This window comes from Ornithodoros turicata, chromosome 2, assembly GCF_037126465.1.
Source record: "Ornithodoros turicata isolate Travis chromosome 2, ASM3712646v1, whole genome shotgun sequence".
Classification (NCBI taxonomy): Eukaryota; Metazoa; Arthropoda; class Arachnida; order Ixodida; family Argasidae; genus Ornithodoros; species Ornithodoros turicata.
This window is the reverse complement of record NC_088202.1, coordinates 68,331,096-68,347,573: the sequence shown is the minus strand read 5'-3', so window position 1 is coordinate 68,347,573 and position 16,478 is coordinate 68,331,096. Positions and strand designations below refer to the sequence as shown.

At 47.2% G+C, this 16,478-nt stretch overlaps 1 protein-coding gene across 1 annotated transcript; it reads right to left on the bottom strand.

Moving 5' to 3' along the window:
- Positions 1–2,531: 2,531 nt before the first annotated feature.
- LOC135384746 (uncharacterized) lies at positions 2,532–3,275 on the bottom strand. The gene has a single exon (XM_064613934.1). It carries the CDS (start codon positions 3,273–3,275, stop codon positions 2,532–2,534), a length of 744 nt encoding a protein of 247 aa, XP_064470004.1.
- Positions 3,276–16,478: the final 13,203 nt, after the last annotated feature.

Below are 16,478 nucleotides of genomic sequence, written 5' to 3'. Positions count from 1 at the left end.
ACAAGTTTGTAATTAATACCGCAGAATTAAATTATTATATTGCATTTCTTCTTCCCCCATGTGCAATTGTGCTTATTGCCATTTAGTGGCAGGGAAAGGGAAAAGTAAAGGAAAGGGACAAGTAAAAGTAAAGGGGATGAGGAAAGGCTACTGCCGCAAGAAAAGAAGCAGGGCTCGACAATTGTAGCTGTATGATTGTCGAAGGGAGAGTTAGAGTGAGAAAAGGCAACAATAGGCTGGTGTGAGTTAAAAGTGAATTGATCTCTCTTCTACTCGAATTATGTACGAGCACGTTACAGTGAGTATATTTTAGCAAGGTGGAAGATGGCGTGAAAAACCTGCAGTGTTATTATCAGCTCACAGACAGTCTAAACATTCACGCCTTTCGGCACCTATGTGCACCTGCGGTAGTAGTGGGGGCCGTACAGCATCTCGGCGAACAAACACATGTGTGGCTGTGTGGAGATCTGGACTGACAATGATGGGCCGGCGCGTGGGAGTCCGTACAGCTGGGAACGTAGGTCACGGAATGTCTCACGGAGGTGGTCCACGTACGACGTCATGTCGGGGACGCGCGGCGACGTTGGAGAAGGGTATGAAGAAGGCACCAGGAAGGTGAAGAGGACAGCCGTAAACCAGTTCTGCGGCGCTGCAGTGGCAGCCCTGCTTGATTGCGGTGCGAATGCCCAGCATAATGAGGGCAAGGCGCTCAACCGAGGATGAGGAACTGTCAGAAGCTCGCAAGGCAGACTTGAGCTGACTGTGAAAACGTTCTACGAGTCCGTTTGAGGCTGGATGGTAGGCTGTAGCGCGGATGTGCATAGTCCCGATAAGCTTGTACAGCTCGTGAAACAGAGTGGAGTCGAACTGGCGGCAACGGTCGGAGGTGATTGTTGAGGGTACGCCGAAGCGTGAGATACATATTTCGACGAAGGCTCTGGCAACGGTCTCAGCGCAGATGTCGGGAAGGAGCACAGCCTCAGGCCATCGGGTAAAGCGGTCCACGCAAGAGAGGACGTACCGAAAGCCTTTGACTGGAGGTAGTGGTTCAACAAGATTTATGTGGATCTTGTCAAAGCGGTGGTCGGGTGGGATGCACTTGGCCAAGGGGGTTATGCTGCGTAGGTGAATCTTCGCTCGCTGGCAGCAAGGCAGGAACGTGTCCAGGCACGGAGGTCAGTGTGCATGTTAGGTAGGATGTAGCGTGCGGTAACGAGTTGTTACGTGCCTCGTACGCCTGGGTGAGACAATGAATGGAGGGCGTCGAAGACGAAGGGCCGTGGCGTCCCGGTGGACACATCACACCACAGTAGGGAGGTCGAGCACGTGAGTGGCACTTGTTGAAAGCGTGCGGAGGTTGCCGGCGACGTCCGCAGGGCGGAGAGCTCGTTGTCGTCATGCTGAGCTGCGGCCATGGCGCTGAAGTCGATGTGCGGTTATGAAGGGATCGCGTCGATGGTGAGGCGAGAGAGTGCGCCCGCACCAGCGTTGGCTTCTCCAGAAATGTGGCGAACGTCGACCGTGAACTCGAGGATGTCGCTCATATGTCGAGTCCCGCGCGGTGAATGGTTGCACGAAGCGGTCTTGAGGGCAAAGGTGAGGAACTTGTGGTCAGTGTTCAGCACAAACGTGCGACCTTCCAGGAAGTGGTGGTAATGCTTGAGAGCCAGGTATGCAGCAAGTAGCTCGCGCCCAAAGGTGCTGTACCTGGACTCAGGTGGTTTAAGCTTGTGGGAAACCCAGTGGCCACCATGCCCCGTCGTGGCGTTGCTGTAGGACAGCGCCTACGGCAATGCTCGAAGCGTCGACGAAGAGGGCAGTCTCTGCGTCCAGCCGCGGATGGTGGAGGAGAGCAGCGTGAGCGAGAGCCTGTTGAACACGGTCAAAAGCTTCGTCAGCGTGCGGGGTCCACGAGACGTGCGTGGAAGAGGGTTCTCTTGGGCGAGAGTCCAGGAGCAGGTCCTAAAGGGGCTGCAACACGGCAGCACAGTGGGGAACGAAGCGGCGACAAAAGTTGCCCAAGCCAAGGAAGATGCGATGGGAGCGACGGATAGTGGGGCGTTGGTAGTCCTGAATGGCCTGGACTTTCGTTTGAAGAGGCCGGATACCGTTGGCATTGATGATGTGGCCGAGGAAAGTAAGCGATGTAACTCCGAATTCACACTTCCCGGCAATGATGACCACGTCGTAGGCTTCGAAACGGGCGAAGACATGGCGGAGGTGGTCTTTGCGCTCTTCCGGCGAAACACTGGCAACAAGAATATCGTCCAGGTAGCCGTGCGCAAAGTCGAGGCCGCGCAGGACTTGATCGATGAAGCGTTGGAACGTTTGTGCGGCATTGCGAAGACCAAAAGGCATCTGGACGTACTCAAACAGACCGAAAGGGGCGGTAATGGCGGTCTTCGAAATGTCGGGTGGTTGGACAGAAATCTTGATGAGGTCAATTTTGGAGAAGGTGGCAGCTCCATGTAAGTTTGCCGTGAAGTCCTGGATGTGGGGCAGTGGATATCTGTCAGGGACAGTCACAAGGTTCAGGGCGCGGTAGTCTCCGCAAGGACGCCAGTCTCCCGAAGTAGATTTGGGAAACATGTGGAGGGCAGAGGACCATGGGCTCGAAGAAGGCCGAATGATACCATAGGTTCCAACATGTGGTCGAACTCCTTTTCGGCGATAGCAAGACGTTGGGGTGCCAGGCGTCTCGGGCGGGCGGATACCGAGGGGCCCTTCGTGACGATGTGATTGGGCACCGTATACCTGGGCGGGGTAGTGGCGTGTGTCTGCCGTGTGACGCCAGGGAAGTCCTTCAGGATGTCGCCAAAGGGATCTGCCGACGGGAGACAGATGGTAGGGCTGACGATAGCTATGGTGTAAACACTACCACGTACGGCGAGGGAGGTTGCCTTGTCAACGAGGCAGCGGCGGCGGAAAATCAAGCAGGAAGTCAAAGAATTACAAGAAGTCCGCTCCAATAATGGCATAAGGAAGGTCGGTGCTGACGACGACCCATCGAAATACACGCCTGAGACCAAGGTTGAGAGTGACTGAGCGCTGACCGTAAGTGGCAATCTGGACGTGGTGACAGATTGCAGAATGTACTCGGGTTTACGATGACGCTTCTCACTAGGCGTTGGAGGAACGATACTGACGTCGGCACCGGCATCCACCAAGAAGCGGTGACCAGAGTAACGGTACGTGATGAAGAATATGCAGTGGCCAGTGTCCTCGAGAATGGTGGCCGTTACTAGCCTGGCAGGTTGGTTTGAGAGTAGCTGCATGGTGGACGGCACCGACGGGCGGCGGTGCCAAAGGAGTGGTGGTACAGCACTGTGCACACTTAACAGTAACACGACCTCAGTACAATCGGTGACCCCAGTAGAAAGTGCGCTAGGGTTCGCCACAATGCGAGTAGTAAACATGTAAGTCGAAACCTGACCTTCATGTTTGCAACTTGCATTGTCGGGAACCATTGCGCACTTTCTACTGGGGCCACCGATTGTACGGAGGTCGTGTTACTGTTAAGTGTGCACAGTGCTGTACCAACACAGAGCAGGACTGTAAGGCTGCTGACAGGGGAAGATGGTGCGTTTACGACGAGCCCTGGATGTCAGAAGCTCATCTGTAGCGTGATGCGACATCCCGGGTGGTAAGCACTTTGGGGGCGACTTCTCCGGCCAAGTGGGCGATGGCAGTGTGTAGCTGCAGAAGGCGGGCTGTCAGAACTGTGATGGGCTGTTCTGACATAGTGCCGATATCAGAGGCGCGAGAAGGGTGGGGCAGTCATGGTCCACTCAGAAATCGTGTTCCACAACTGTTCGAGTCACCGAATTTGTACCAATTCGGGTCAAAATTGTACACCGGACTGAGATCTTCGTTGTCCAGGTCACCAAATTGTAGAGCAATTGGGACCACGACAACCGTACTCTACAAATGAGCGACGTTTAATGCCAGATGAAAGTACGTGCACGAACAATGAAACCTCGGTGCACGGTCGAGAGAACGTGCCACAGAACATCGTGGTGAAGATGTGGCAGGGTGCCAGGCAAATGGGATGTGTCTGTTGCAGGCAAAGCCCATAGCGCGCATTAAATTCATCACTTTTTCACGTGATTCCCTACGACCTCTTGCGCGTGCCTCGAATGCGAGATCGGGGCCACGATCTTTAACTTTGACATCCTGATCGTTATCGTTATAGTTAAAGCTCGCGCCATACAAAGCTGTTTTGGTATAGGCTCGCACAAGAGCTCGTGGCGAATCACGGACGATGGTGGTGGTTGTGGTGAAACGGCTCGCTTTGAATCAGGGACGAAGTGAGGCATTTAACGCGCGTTAAGGGCTGTTTGTACTTAAAACGGCAACCAGCAGAGCTCGTGCAGCGTTGCAGGGCGCCATCGGGCGCTTACGGCACGCTGCGCAGTTTTTCGTGTGCTGTTTAAGGCCTAAACGCATGGGACGTTTTCCCGACGTTTTCACGGCGCGCGCTCGGCGTGCATGTGACATCGGAAAAGCCAGTTCTTCATCGCGCGCGGAGAGCGTACGCCGGTATTCTCCGACTGCAGATATTCGCCCGCGTCAGTGACGCGTTAGCAGAAGTTACGTTTTCAGGCAACCAATGAGAGCTATAGCAAGAGAAAACAGGAAAAATAGTGGACAAGCTCTTCCGTCCTCCGCCACATGGTTCTGTTTGGCACCCGCCCAACCATTATGGCGGCACCGATGTTTGAAGGAAACGAGATGTTGATTCTTGAAGTGTCCAAGCGTCCTGCATTGTGGGACATGCGGTCTAAAGATCAGCCGAAGAAAAACATGCTTTGGGGTGAAGTCGCGGCCGCTGACGGATCGGAAGGTAGGTGTTTTTCGTACATTGAAGTTTAGTACCGCTGTACACATATACATAAAGTAAACACGTGCTAGTGTTGAGCACTGCGCACTGTTGAGCACTAGCGCTAAGTGTTGAGTTTTCTCTGTTTTCTCTGTCTTATGCCCATTGCCCAATCATCTCCATTATTATGTTCTCATGTCTTTCTGTTCGTTGCGCAGTCGGCCAAGCACAAAGAAGGTGGAAATCGCTTCGCCACCAAGTCATTTGGAAGTGGAAGGAACGAGTTTGGAAGTGGAAGGAATTTGGAGTTGGAAGTGGCGTGGAGGATGTAGTCGATAGGAACTGGCCGTATTTTAGCCAGATGTCGCCATAACAAGAAGGTATCTTCATTTTCTCGAGGAATTTGTCGGCGTTCGCATATATGCAAGTCCTTACGCTATATTATAGAGTAATACGATGTTTGTGCATTGCATGGAAGCCCATGTTGTAGTGACAGCTAGCAGAGCATTAAAATCGTGGATTTGACATATGACTGCTTCAGCACATGTTTTGATCTTCAGACATAAACACCCCATGACAGCGTCGCAGGTATTTCCACAGTGCTTGAGGCATTACTGCTTGATATAACGACATACTAAAGTGCTTAGCTAAAGGTAATTTGATTAATGATTTGATTTGATTTGTAATTAACTTACAGCCATGACCAACAATCTGTGACAGGAACTTGATTTGGCTTCACCTATACACTCCCGGGCTGTGCAAGGTAGTTAGGCCTTAGGATAGACTGATAGTAGCAATGAAAGCTGTCGGCATTCTGTTCGCGTAAGTGCCGCCGTGGAAACGTTTCGTCTGAGCGAAGTTTTCACACAAAAATGTGAATCGTGCGTATTTGTATGCCCGAACTAATGTCAGTGAGTATGATTTAGGGCCACAGTTAAGACTCAAGTTGATAGTGCACAGTGCGGGCGCATACACGGAGTACCACTATATGGGAAGCATACTGGCCTATACGTCACTCGTGTGTCTACACATATTCTGAGTGCCCCACACTCACAAGCACTAATTTTTGCGCATCTGCGAGTGGTGGAGGGGAAATCGGGACGTCGGGTATGATGGGGCGCTTGACGACATGTTGCTCCTGTGAATATTGTTCGGTCAACCGACTTCGTAGGGCACCTTGCCGGCGTACGCCTTCATGTCAGGCGCAGACCCCGAAAAACCTGCTGGAACCACGACAGCCAGACCGGACACAGGTCCGCACCAGCGAACTTTGTTGATGTCACGCAGCCCGCATTTGCTAGGTCACCTGTCGGCGATGATAATGACCGGATAATATGCAATGGATATGAAAGCTGCTACTTCCCGTTGTGGCATTTTATCTGCTCGAAAAGACGTTACGGTGTCGTGGTGTTGGTGGTTTATTGTGGGAACGGAAGATACGTCCAGAAAACAGAATTGCCGTCGTATCGAATGGAAGCACATGGCGCGTCAGCAGCCTGGACATATTTGCTCGCGTGGCTGAACGCTAGGCTCCTTGTGATTCCCAAGTGCAGGAATTCAGGAATTTGTCAAAAAAGGGCGCAGTCCGCCGACTTGAGGTAAACAAGCGTACCACAACAAAACTTGGATGTCGCATTGCGTTGGTGCGGAATGTCACACGCTAAACTGCTTGGCGGCTCACGATTATTTAGAGGTGGTCGAATGGCGAATAGAGTGGTCTAATGGCGAACAAGTTCGCGATGTCTCGTTGGCACACCACACCAGAAGGGGTAGCGGTAGTAACTAGAGGTGTGCGCGGGGGGTGTTTAAATCCCGACCAGCATCTGGGTACCCGCGGTGAAAATTGCGGGTACACCCGGATTTGCCCACAACTATTCCGAAGAAGTAATGTTAACACTGTAACAGATATATTTCGCGCAAAGCAACATCGAGGTATTACTAACATCGCGCTCATCATTGATTGCATAGGTAAAATTCAAAGCTCTTTCTCAAAGTTAGCTAGCAAGTATGAACGTTCTTGACGACCCTTTTTATTAAACCTCAGAAAGGACTGGTATTAATTTTGCGTGGATAATGCGGATATACCCGAAAAACCTGCTGACACTTGCGTGTGCACCCGCATTTTACTCGCTACACGCAGCGATGCAAATTTCCACCCGTAAATCAGAAAAAAACTCTGTGGGCATGAGCGGGTTTGGGCGGGTATAGGCGCATCCGCGCACACCTCTAGGATAAAAATGAAGTCCTGTGAATCATGCGGGCCACATCCACTACACTGAAACAAACAGTAACCAAGATATGGACGCGATGCCAATTGTCACTTCTCATGCAGATTCCATGCCTGATATTAACCAGGAACATGATAATGGAACAGCGTACAGACGAAAAGCTCCCCCTATCGATGTCGTTCCTTACTCCTGTTATTCATCATCATAAAAACCAAGCCACAGCCACGTTTACACCCTCGCTACGTCATCGGTTTCTTCTGTTTTTCCTCTGTCTTAATAATGCATGTCAGTCTATCACGACATCCTGCTGGCCTTTTATCTTTGAACAATGAATGCGCGGAATGTCGTGCAGCATAATTGGCTTACCGCTGTAGTTCTTTTTTTATTTAGTTAGTTAGGAGACCTTGGGAACAGCAAGGTGACACACTGAAAACCGCGCTTCTCAGCAATGCACTTTCAGATTTTCTATCATCGCAGCTGCCGGCTTCGCGCGAAGGCGCACAATCGGCTAAAGGAAGCAGCAGCGAGAGAGGAGCCCGCAGCTAGTACACAGTGCTATCACCTTTTTCACCTTGACAAGCTTATCTCTTGGCGGCAACCAGCAGGCTATTTTCGTCCCTTATCATGCTGGAAGCTGAAAAATCAGCACGCCGGATGAGCGGCGATTGTCAGCGGCAGTGTTAAATTTTTGTGGATAACTTCCGAAAACCGCATACTTATTAGTGAAACGGTGTGACCGAAATCTGGGGCTTTCTGCATGAAGTAATAAAATACATTTTCCTCACTTTGTAGATTTCTCTCGGCCTAATGAGGTCAAATGTACCGAGTAATGGAGTGCAATGATGCACATTACTGATTTAGGTGGCAGACACTTCTTAGCTAACACGTTACAAGCTTCAACTTTTTATCTTGTCAACCGTGCCGTTGTCTTCGTTTCAACTTGACAGTATCACGTACAACGGCGTGTTTGGACATCGAAACACTCGCTACACTTGTTGTTACGCTCCATAAGTCACCGAAGACGACTTTCAACACCGTCAACTTAGACACTGTCCCTCAGTGACCGTCGCAGTACCGGAAGCACATTGTTCATGCTTGAAGTTGTTCAAGTAACGCAGATATTTTCGCATGCTCGTGGACGCCATGGTATCACTGACCCAGAGGGACGAGCAAAAGAAACCGACCGATAAGTAATGTATAACTACCGATCCGCACCTCGCATGTCTCTCTCGAAAAATGCAGTTGTACCCGTAAAACTATTTATTTGTGTATTCCGTGTATCCAGCATTGCCCGCAGCGTATGGTTGACCACCAACAACAGCTTTTTCTTGGGCAATAGTCCACAGTAAGATCCACTTTAACTGACCATTCGGCCATATTATGTCAGAATAACGCCACGCAAGCAGCTTCCATAGATTCCGGCAGTACTTTCGCACACGTACGCAGTTGTCAAAATCAGGTTGCGAGGTCTACTGCTATAGCCTGTATCTCCTTCGTGACACCCGCTGTAAAAAAGTTCTCCAAGAATCCAAGTCTACATATCCTAATGTACCTGTCGTCCAAAGAATTTCTACCTACCATCGGAACTGTCGGTTCCCTGAATGCACGAAGTTGTCGAATGCACGTGAGGGGAGCTACTTCTGCAGCCGACATCTCCCACGTAAGTCGCGTTATGAAAAAGTTCTCCCGAATTTTGGGACTACATCACTTAAGGTACCTGCCGTCCAGACCATTTTCCTGTAGACGCAAAACTGTCGGTTCCCTAGCAGTCACCTTTTGACTTCCCCATAGAGAACAATGTGTTAGCGATAATCATTGGGGAACCAAGACGAATGGTGCTATCGCCATCAAATTTTGTGAAGGTAGTCACCATGAACCCTTCACTTCATATCCCGGAGAACGTTGCCGTGCTACGTACGCGAACAGAATTATAGGCAACATTGTCTGCCGAATACATGTATTTCTAAAGGGCCTGTGCTTCAAGCTTCCCCTGATGCCCAGGCGAATGTGGTGAAGTGTGCTTTACGTTTTGGCACAGACTGTTGGGAATGTGTACTAACTTGAGTTATTTAATATTATTTGGAAAGCAGTAGCCGTAACTCTGCGGAACAGATGGCAGAAATGCAGGCAAGCTGGTGGGAAAACGTGAACTATCACCAAAGGGCTACAAAACTAAGGACTTGAATTGTCTATGTCTTTGTCCCTTTTTGTGTGCCCACACTCAAGCCTTTTTATGATGCTGTAACTGCACCTTGCCTTTTTCCTCTAATCTTCTTGCTTTCTGAGTCATAGTGCTGGAGTCTGCTTCCTCTTCTAAGTGTCATTGCAACTCTCATCAGCACTAACACTCTTCTGCTCTCCAAGAACAGAAATTCCAGCACTTACATCATTTTCATCGGCCAATCCACCACACTCCTCTCTCACCACATTACCGGAATCACCTTAACCATCCACAGCTACAGTCCTTCAACAACACTCTTCCTTTTCAGGGCAGCGGGAAAGAAAAAGGAAAGAGGATGAGGTAGACGGCAATTTGGTGACTGTACGCGAGAAGCTACAAAGTAATACAAAGGCCAGATGACCATGAGCATTTTGCTCTTTCACTGTGCACCGAGATGAGGAAGTGCCCACCTGGCGCCGTATTTGAAATGAGAATTGAAGTGATGAGAATGGTGCGTCAGTTCATAGGACGCAGTTTAGAAGAACCAGTATAAAATATCACACTATAAATGAATTGATTGACCGGAAAGTGTACGTGCCTTTTCCTCGAAGACGATAGTGTAACACACTGTGCGTTATGTGCAATTATGTGAAACTATGAAAATTGTGCAAAGCCACATAATCTAGTCTGAAAGATCTGTAAACATTTAATGGTAATTTGGCAAATAAACAGAAATGTCAACATATGTACAGAAATATTTGCATCTCATTCCCAAAAAGAAAGCATGCATTGATAATGTTGAAATTAACAAAATGAACACAAAAACACAGTACACTATAAAACATGCATAATATACAGTCGCAGTATACCCTCTTGTTGAATATACATATACAGTCGTGCCTCGTTAATATGGACACTTTCTTCCCCGACCAAAATTGTTCGTAAAGGAAATCGTCCTATTATCGAATACCAAGGAAATAACAAAAACAACGATGAAAGTATCCTGAAAAACTCCCGAACTAGTGCCTGTTTCCAGGTATACTTGGTTGTACATAGATGTTAGTTTAGCAAAACATCGGCAACATGTAGAGCCTGCTGCTCATCGCAATTGTAATAATAGCCCCCTTTCATTTGATACCGTACATAATAACGAGACAAAGATGCATGGACTACATATGGTTTGTACCTTGTTGAACTGTCTATTGTCCGAAAGGAGAGTTTCCCTATTAACGAGACGATAATGCATTGAAAAAGTTTGGTTCCCACAAAAATCATCCATAATTTGAGTTGTCCGTATTAACTGGTTGCATATTAATGAGGTACTACTGTATACATGAAGTGTTTACTGTGATGCTGTGCTCCACAGTCACATGCCACCAGCTCCACACAGCTCCACCACACATTATGCTCCACAGTCTCACACAAATATGTCCCAATTAGGTGATCCAGTCTGGAGGGCTACGATGTGCCTTTGCCCACTGGTATGGCACTGCACCAGCACGGCTACTAAAATACTTGCCAAAAGTATCCCTGCAGGAAACACCATCTCTGCTATGATTCCTGGCACGTGTGAGAGCTAAAGAGTCGAGCTCAACACCCTGCACTTCAGTGCGCCATGCTCCGTCGGCAATGTTTCCAATGCAGTCCTTCTCATCCCCATAACTGTCGGGAAGTTGGGAGTGCTCCAGGAGGAAGCTGTGTAGCACACAGCTTGCCTTGACAACATCCGCATTTGCTGGATCTAGATTTATAGTCAGCAGCAGTGTTCGCCAACGTGCAGAGAGAATGTCAAAGGCATTCTCATTGCAGTTCCTCGGAAAAAGGCGGTCATAAATATGCTGATCATTATTGTATACACTAAAGTGCATGTGTTATATGTACACAGTATAGGCAATACTACTGACAATATTAAAACACAGAAGCAATACCACTTTTGATGTTATCAGATCAAGAAGCACTAGCGAATATTGCCCTGCAGGACCCTTTTCCAAGATAAGAAAACATTAACATTAAAAACAATGTCGCACAATCAGACACGCTATAATAGCAAAATAAATACGCATGTATACAAATTTTGAATTAAAGGGTGTTTCTTCCAAACTGCATTATACCCTGGAAATACATACGTCTTCCGTTTGTTAAAATGACAACTATTTGGTACCTTGCACTGCTGAGCCTAAAGTTGAAGACTCTCTTTTCGCTTGTCAGCTCACGGGCAGGATAGGGCCGTATGAAATTTGTCTGTAACTGAAAGGCCTCATCCCCAATGAAAACACGGGGAGCTGCAGTGCTTGTCTCAGGTAGCAGTGACATTCCAGGCAGTCCGAGAGTCCCAGCTTCCAGGTGGTGACCTATAGTCGAGGATTTCAAGACCCCCGAGTCCCTCTGCCGGCCCTCAGCACCCACATCGATGAGTAGAAATGTGTACTGACTGTCAACGACAGCCATGAGTACACTTGAGAATGTACCCTGCAACAGTGTTAGATGCTACATAAGTAGTGGTGTCCACATTTACATTTCATTATCTGGTTACCTTATAATTGTAAAACAGGCTGTCTGATTTCTTTGGACACGTGATTTTTACATACTTTCCATCTACTGCTCCAGTGCAGTTGGGAAAGCACCGTCGTTTTTCAAACCCCTTTGCAATGGCTTTCCACACAGCTTCTGTGGGGGCTGCAATTCCATTTCAAACAAGAAAGTGGTCAGAGATAACTGCGAAGAACTCTAATCTTGTCGGTTCCAATACCTGCACGTACAGGTCCTTAAGCGTATTCCAAAGGACGGAGCATGTCAGATGGATTGCATCCCTGGCAGTCTGTATGCCCACTGTAAATTCCAGGGCCACGTCTTTGATTCTCATCCTGGATGACAAGTACCTGTGAAATCATATTAAGAAAGAAATTACATATATAAACACAAAGGATAGTGTCAACAAGCAGACGTTTACGTGCACTTTTGTGTAAACGTTTTGCGTTATTACCTGAATGTCAGTGCCAGGCGCTCGGCCGATGGGATCGGCTCACTGCACAGGTACTGCTGTTCCAGCCCTTCCCCCACGAGGCTACGCAAATAGTCAAGTCTCTCTGGAGTCATCCGGAAATACTTGCACTAAGGCATAAGGAAATGCACTAAGGCATGCAAAGTGTCACCAGAAAATGACAGCGGTGGTCATTCGATTCTTCACCCTGAGCTAAAAATGTTTTTGCCAGATGGAAACCCAACCGAAACAGACGATGCACAATCGAAATCGGTAAATAATGCCTTCCAGAAGTTTTCTACCTTCCTTTTGCTTCGAACTGATTGAAAAAAACAAAACAAAACAAACCAGTCTCGTTTCTTTCGCCTACATCACTAGTGCCAGCACAGTCTATACTTGGCGTCTGTTCCAAATATCGGTGGATCATCGCCTATTGAGTTTTGCTTCAATCTTCCGTCATTGGATCGCAGCATTTTCCACTTTTCTTGCCATACATGACCCATTTATGTGATCCTCTGTAGGGAGTTATAGTTTTGTAAGTTTCTCCTCACTTTTGTCCTTTTTCGAAACGTCCTGGGTCTACGACACTGGACTTACCTTGTCTGTAACTAACGTGCCGATCTATGCGAATGAAAGAGGTTCAAAGACTTTGCGCAAGAGTAAAGAGACGAACGACAACGAAAATGCCCCAGCTCTGTTGCTGCAATTGTTGATTTCATTTACTTACTAAGCATACCAACAGACGAGCATCTGCAATCTCGTATCAGCCGCAGACTGCCGTTTCCCGTCTGAAGCTATTCAGCGCAATGCAGAGAATCGGCAAGGCCTAGGACTGACGACATCATCGTCCCTCGACGACATATCGTTGTATAGCACGTCCAAATACAGACCGTTTTATTATGAGTCTGATTTCTCAATCAGGAGCGTGCTTTCTGCTGGGAACTATCATACGCAGCGAAGTTACAACTCTGTGCGAGCGCGTGACCTGCAACACTGAAAACCTGCATCATCGAAGAAATGTCTCAGTGAACGTCTAGTAGAAGTGGGCAAGGCTTTTTACATCGACAGCTGTTATGGGCTTAATTTCATGAAGATCTTGTCCCGTACGTCGCATCGCTGAAACACAGAAATGAAGAAACGAAGAAGAACCGAAGAGAAACACAGAAGAGAAGAATCGAAGAAGAAGAGAACAACGTTGCAAGACACAGCTCGGTCATTTCGCAGAGTCACGTTTGCTCTGGCGTTGGCCGAATTACGGTCCGTCCTAAGAAGTATACGCCTCCTGAAGAGGCATATCGCGCTGCACAAGCGAATGCATCACGACACCTTATAAACGACCCTTAGCGAACCATGCATGTAGCGACAAACGAGCTCAAATAATTGATTTTGATAATTGATTTGATATAACTTGCATGATATCGGATCATCGGATTTAAACCCCACAATGCCCCACCTTCTGTTTCAATTATACAGGGTGTCCCACAAAACGTGTCACTGAATTATAATAAAAAAACTACACCACCTAAAATCATGCGGTCAGCGGTATTTGTTCTTACTAGGTTTTTTCCACCTCCTGATGTGAATGTCGTGTAACGTAAGTTTAATTATGTAAACTTTCGCGAACTGAAGTCGGAAATTTGCCAAGTAAATGTCACTTTTTTACCCCACCAATGTGAAGAGCGTGTCTAATTTACTCAAATTAATGATAACTGACAGGGATATTCAGGGGCTATCCCATCAGAACAAATAGCCCAACATCATGCTCTACGGAGCTAGCGCGCTACAAATTTTTCAGCGTAATCCTTGTCAGTCCGACGAAAGGAGGTTGGAAACCCAGCCCGCTAGAACCCGGCCCGCTCGAAACCCAGCTAGATAACACAGGTATGGCTTATCGCGTCCGACTTTCGCTGGGATCGCACTTCCCCTCTCCCAATTATAGGAACTGCCACTTTTTCTACTATCACTTTGTGGGCTGCGTTTGGAACCTCCTTTCGTCGGACTGAGAGCGATTATACGCTCAAAAAGTCGTCGCGCGTTATGGTTTGGTGCTACGAAAAGCATGATGCTCGGCAATTTTTTTCGATGGGATAGCTTGTGAATATCAGTGTTAATTATCATGAACTTGAATGAACTCGGCACACTCTTCATATTGGTGGGGTAAAAAAGTGACCTTTACTTGGCAAATTTCAGAGTTCAGTTCGCAAATATTTACATAATTAAACTTACGATACATGACATTTCACATCAGGAGTTAGCAAAAAACTAGGTGGCGTAGTTTTTTTATTAAAATTCAATGACACGTTTTCTAGGACACCCTGCATACCTTTGGAGGGTACAGAAAAGGTACAAAGTGCCGATTTATACCTCCAACCATGCACAAGGGTATAAAAGAGGTATGAAGCAGGGATAACGTAACATATTTATACCTCATCATCACGTGTTTATACCTTGTGCATATAGCATACACAACCGAGGCTATACCTCCTAAGGTATAACTGCAGGCTGTTTATACCTTCAGCGTTTTTATACCTTTACTTGCACCACGTGTTGAATCACATAATTTTCTTTTGTTGAAGCGGTATCATTTAAGATAAACAGTAATTTGTTTAAGAAACACAGACTTCGTTAGAGTTGTATACTACAATCTACAGGTTGAGTTTATGACTGCGTTATATGTGTACCTGCAATAATTAAATCATGCCGTTCTCACCCCTATGGTTGTCTGCCAGGCGAAGGTTACTCTATAATTTGCCAAGTCTCCAGCCGCATATCAGTAGCCGTATATCAGTATTTGTTGTCCTTCAGATGTCGATGTCTGGATTTGGTCGATCCAAATTGCCACACTCGCGGAACGGTATTCCTATTTGAACCTTTTCTTTTTAATTTTCTTTTATTTTATATTTCTTCTTATATGAGGAACTCGTATGGCGTACTCGAGCGTTGCTCTCAAATAGTTTGCGTGTGTGAGTGTATCTGAAAAAAGAAAAATAGAATGCCTTTCTTCCATCAAATGTGATTCCAGCTCCCTCTCCTAAAAATTTCTCGCAAACTGGATTAGAATATGCCTTTGTAGAGGTACAGTTTATGTGAAGTAGAGGTATAAATTCTAGACCTCCACTATGGTATAACCTTTCCGGATGGTATAAATCTATACCCTAAGAGGTACGAGGTATTGCTTTTATACCCTAAATGGTATAAATTTTTCTAACAGTGTGCAGTGAACCTCATGGTTAGGAATTTCGTTTGATGGAAGCAGGGGATAAAATAAGAGGTTCTTACAGTCCTTATCTGCAATGACTATAGGCCGGTTTCACGTGAGATCAGACAGGAGGTCCCATCGACATCCTGGATTTTCATTATATTTAGAAGCTCATTCTACATGATGATCAACAGTGGCAAAATGAATGATTTCTACCGAATAGTGTTTGTGAAAAAAAAAAATAATAATAAAATCGAGCAGATCCAACCTTGACTTCGAGTTTTAAGTTTTACCATTTTTGCACGCGTACATCTCCTGACTTCGGCCTGACTTGGCCATCTCCTGACTTCGGGTCGCCATTTAAGACGGCGAGCTGCTGCGCTTTCATTTCACACCAGAACTTTATTTATGATCTACATGTTGGGAAGCTTAGCAAGCTGTAGAGGAACGCCACCGTGCGGCGTGTGCGGAAAACGGAGCGTGCGGCAGGAAAATCTGACGGAATGGGGGGTAGAGGTATGTCTCGGGGGGGGGAGGGGTATGTCGGCCCCCCCCTGGATCCGCCCCTGCGTGAAGTTTACAAATTTTTCAACTGTGAAAACCCAGGTGCAAGCCTAGGCCTCACGAAATTTTACAGCCTACGTCCAAAGAGGGTGAAAATAGATACCCGACAGGCTGTTTGTTCGTGCACTTACTCCGCAGACTTCCAGTTATGTCTGTGTACCGTGCAAGATAGTGGTCGTTCTACAATAACAGCCGAGCACATCAAGTTATATATGATGTGCGAACTGAATACTACATCTTGATTTCTTACGCTTTGTCTGTATTGCCCTGGAGAAGGGGATTTATCTCTTGATAAAGTCGGCATTGACGTGGACAATGTGAAAGTTGCTGTGTGGGAATCCCGAACTCATCTAGTCAAAAAAGAAGTTCCAGCAGTACATTTCCTCTGCGAGCTGAGGAACTGGGCTGTTTCTCACATTTGTCATAATTACAGACGTTCAGAGGAAAGCCATACGGGAGAAAAAGACTAATACACCTTCCAAGCCGCACATGACGCATTTTGATTCTGAAAACCGGCTCTACTGAGA

What these genes read in the sequence shown, in the direction of transcription:
- LOC135384746 (XM_064613934.1), bottom strand. Translation starts at nt 3,275, where the DNA reads ATGCAGCTACTCTCAAACCAACCTGCCAGGCTAGTAACGGCCACCATT.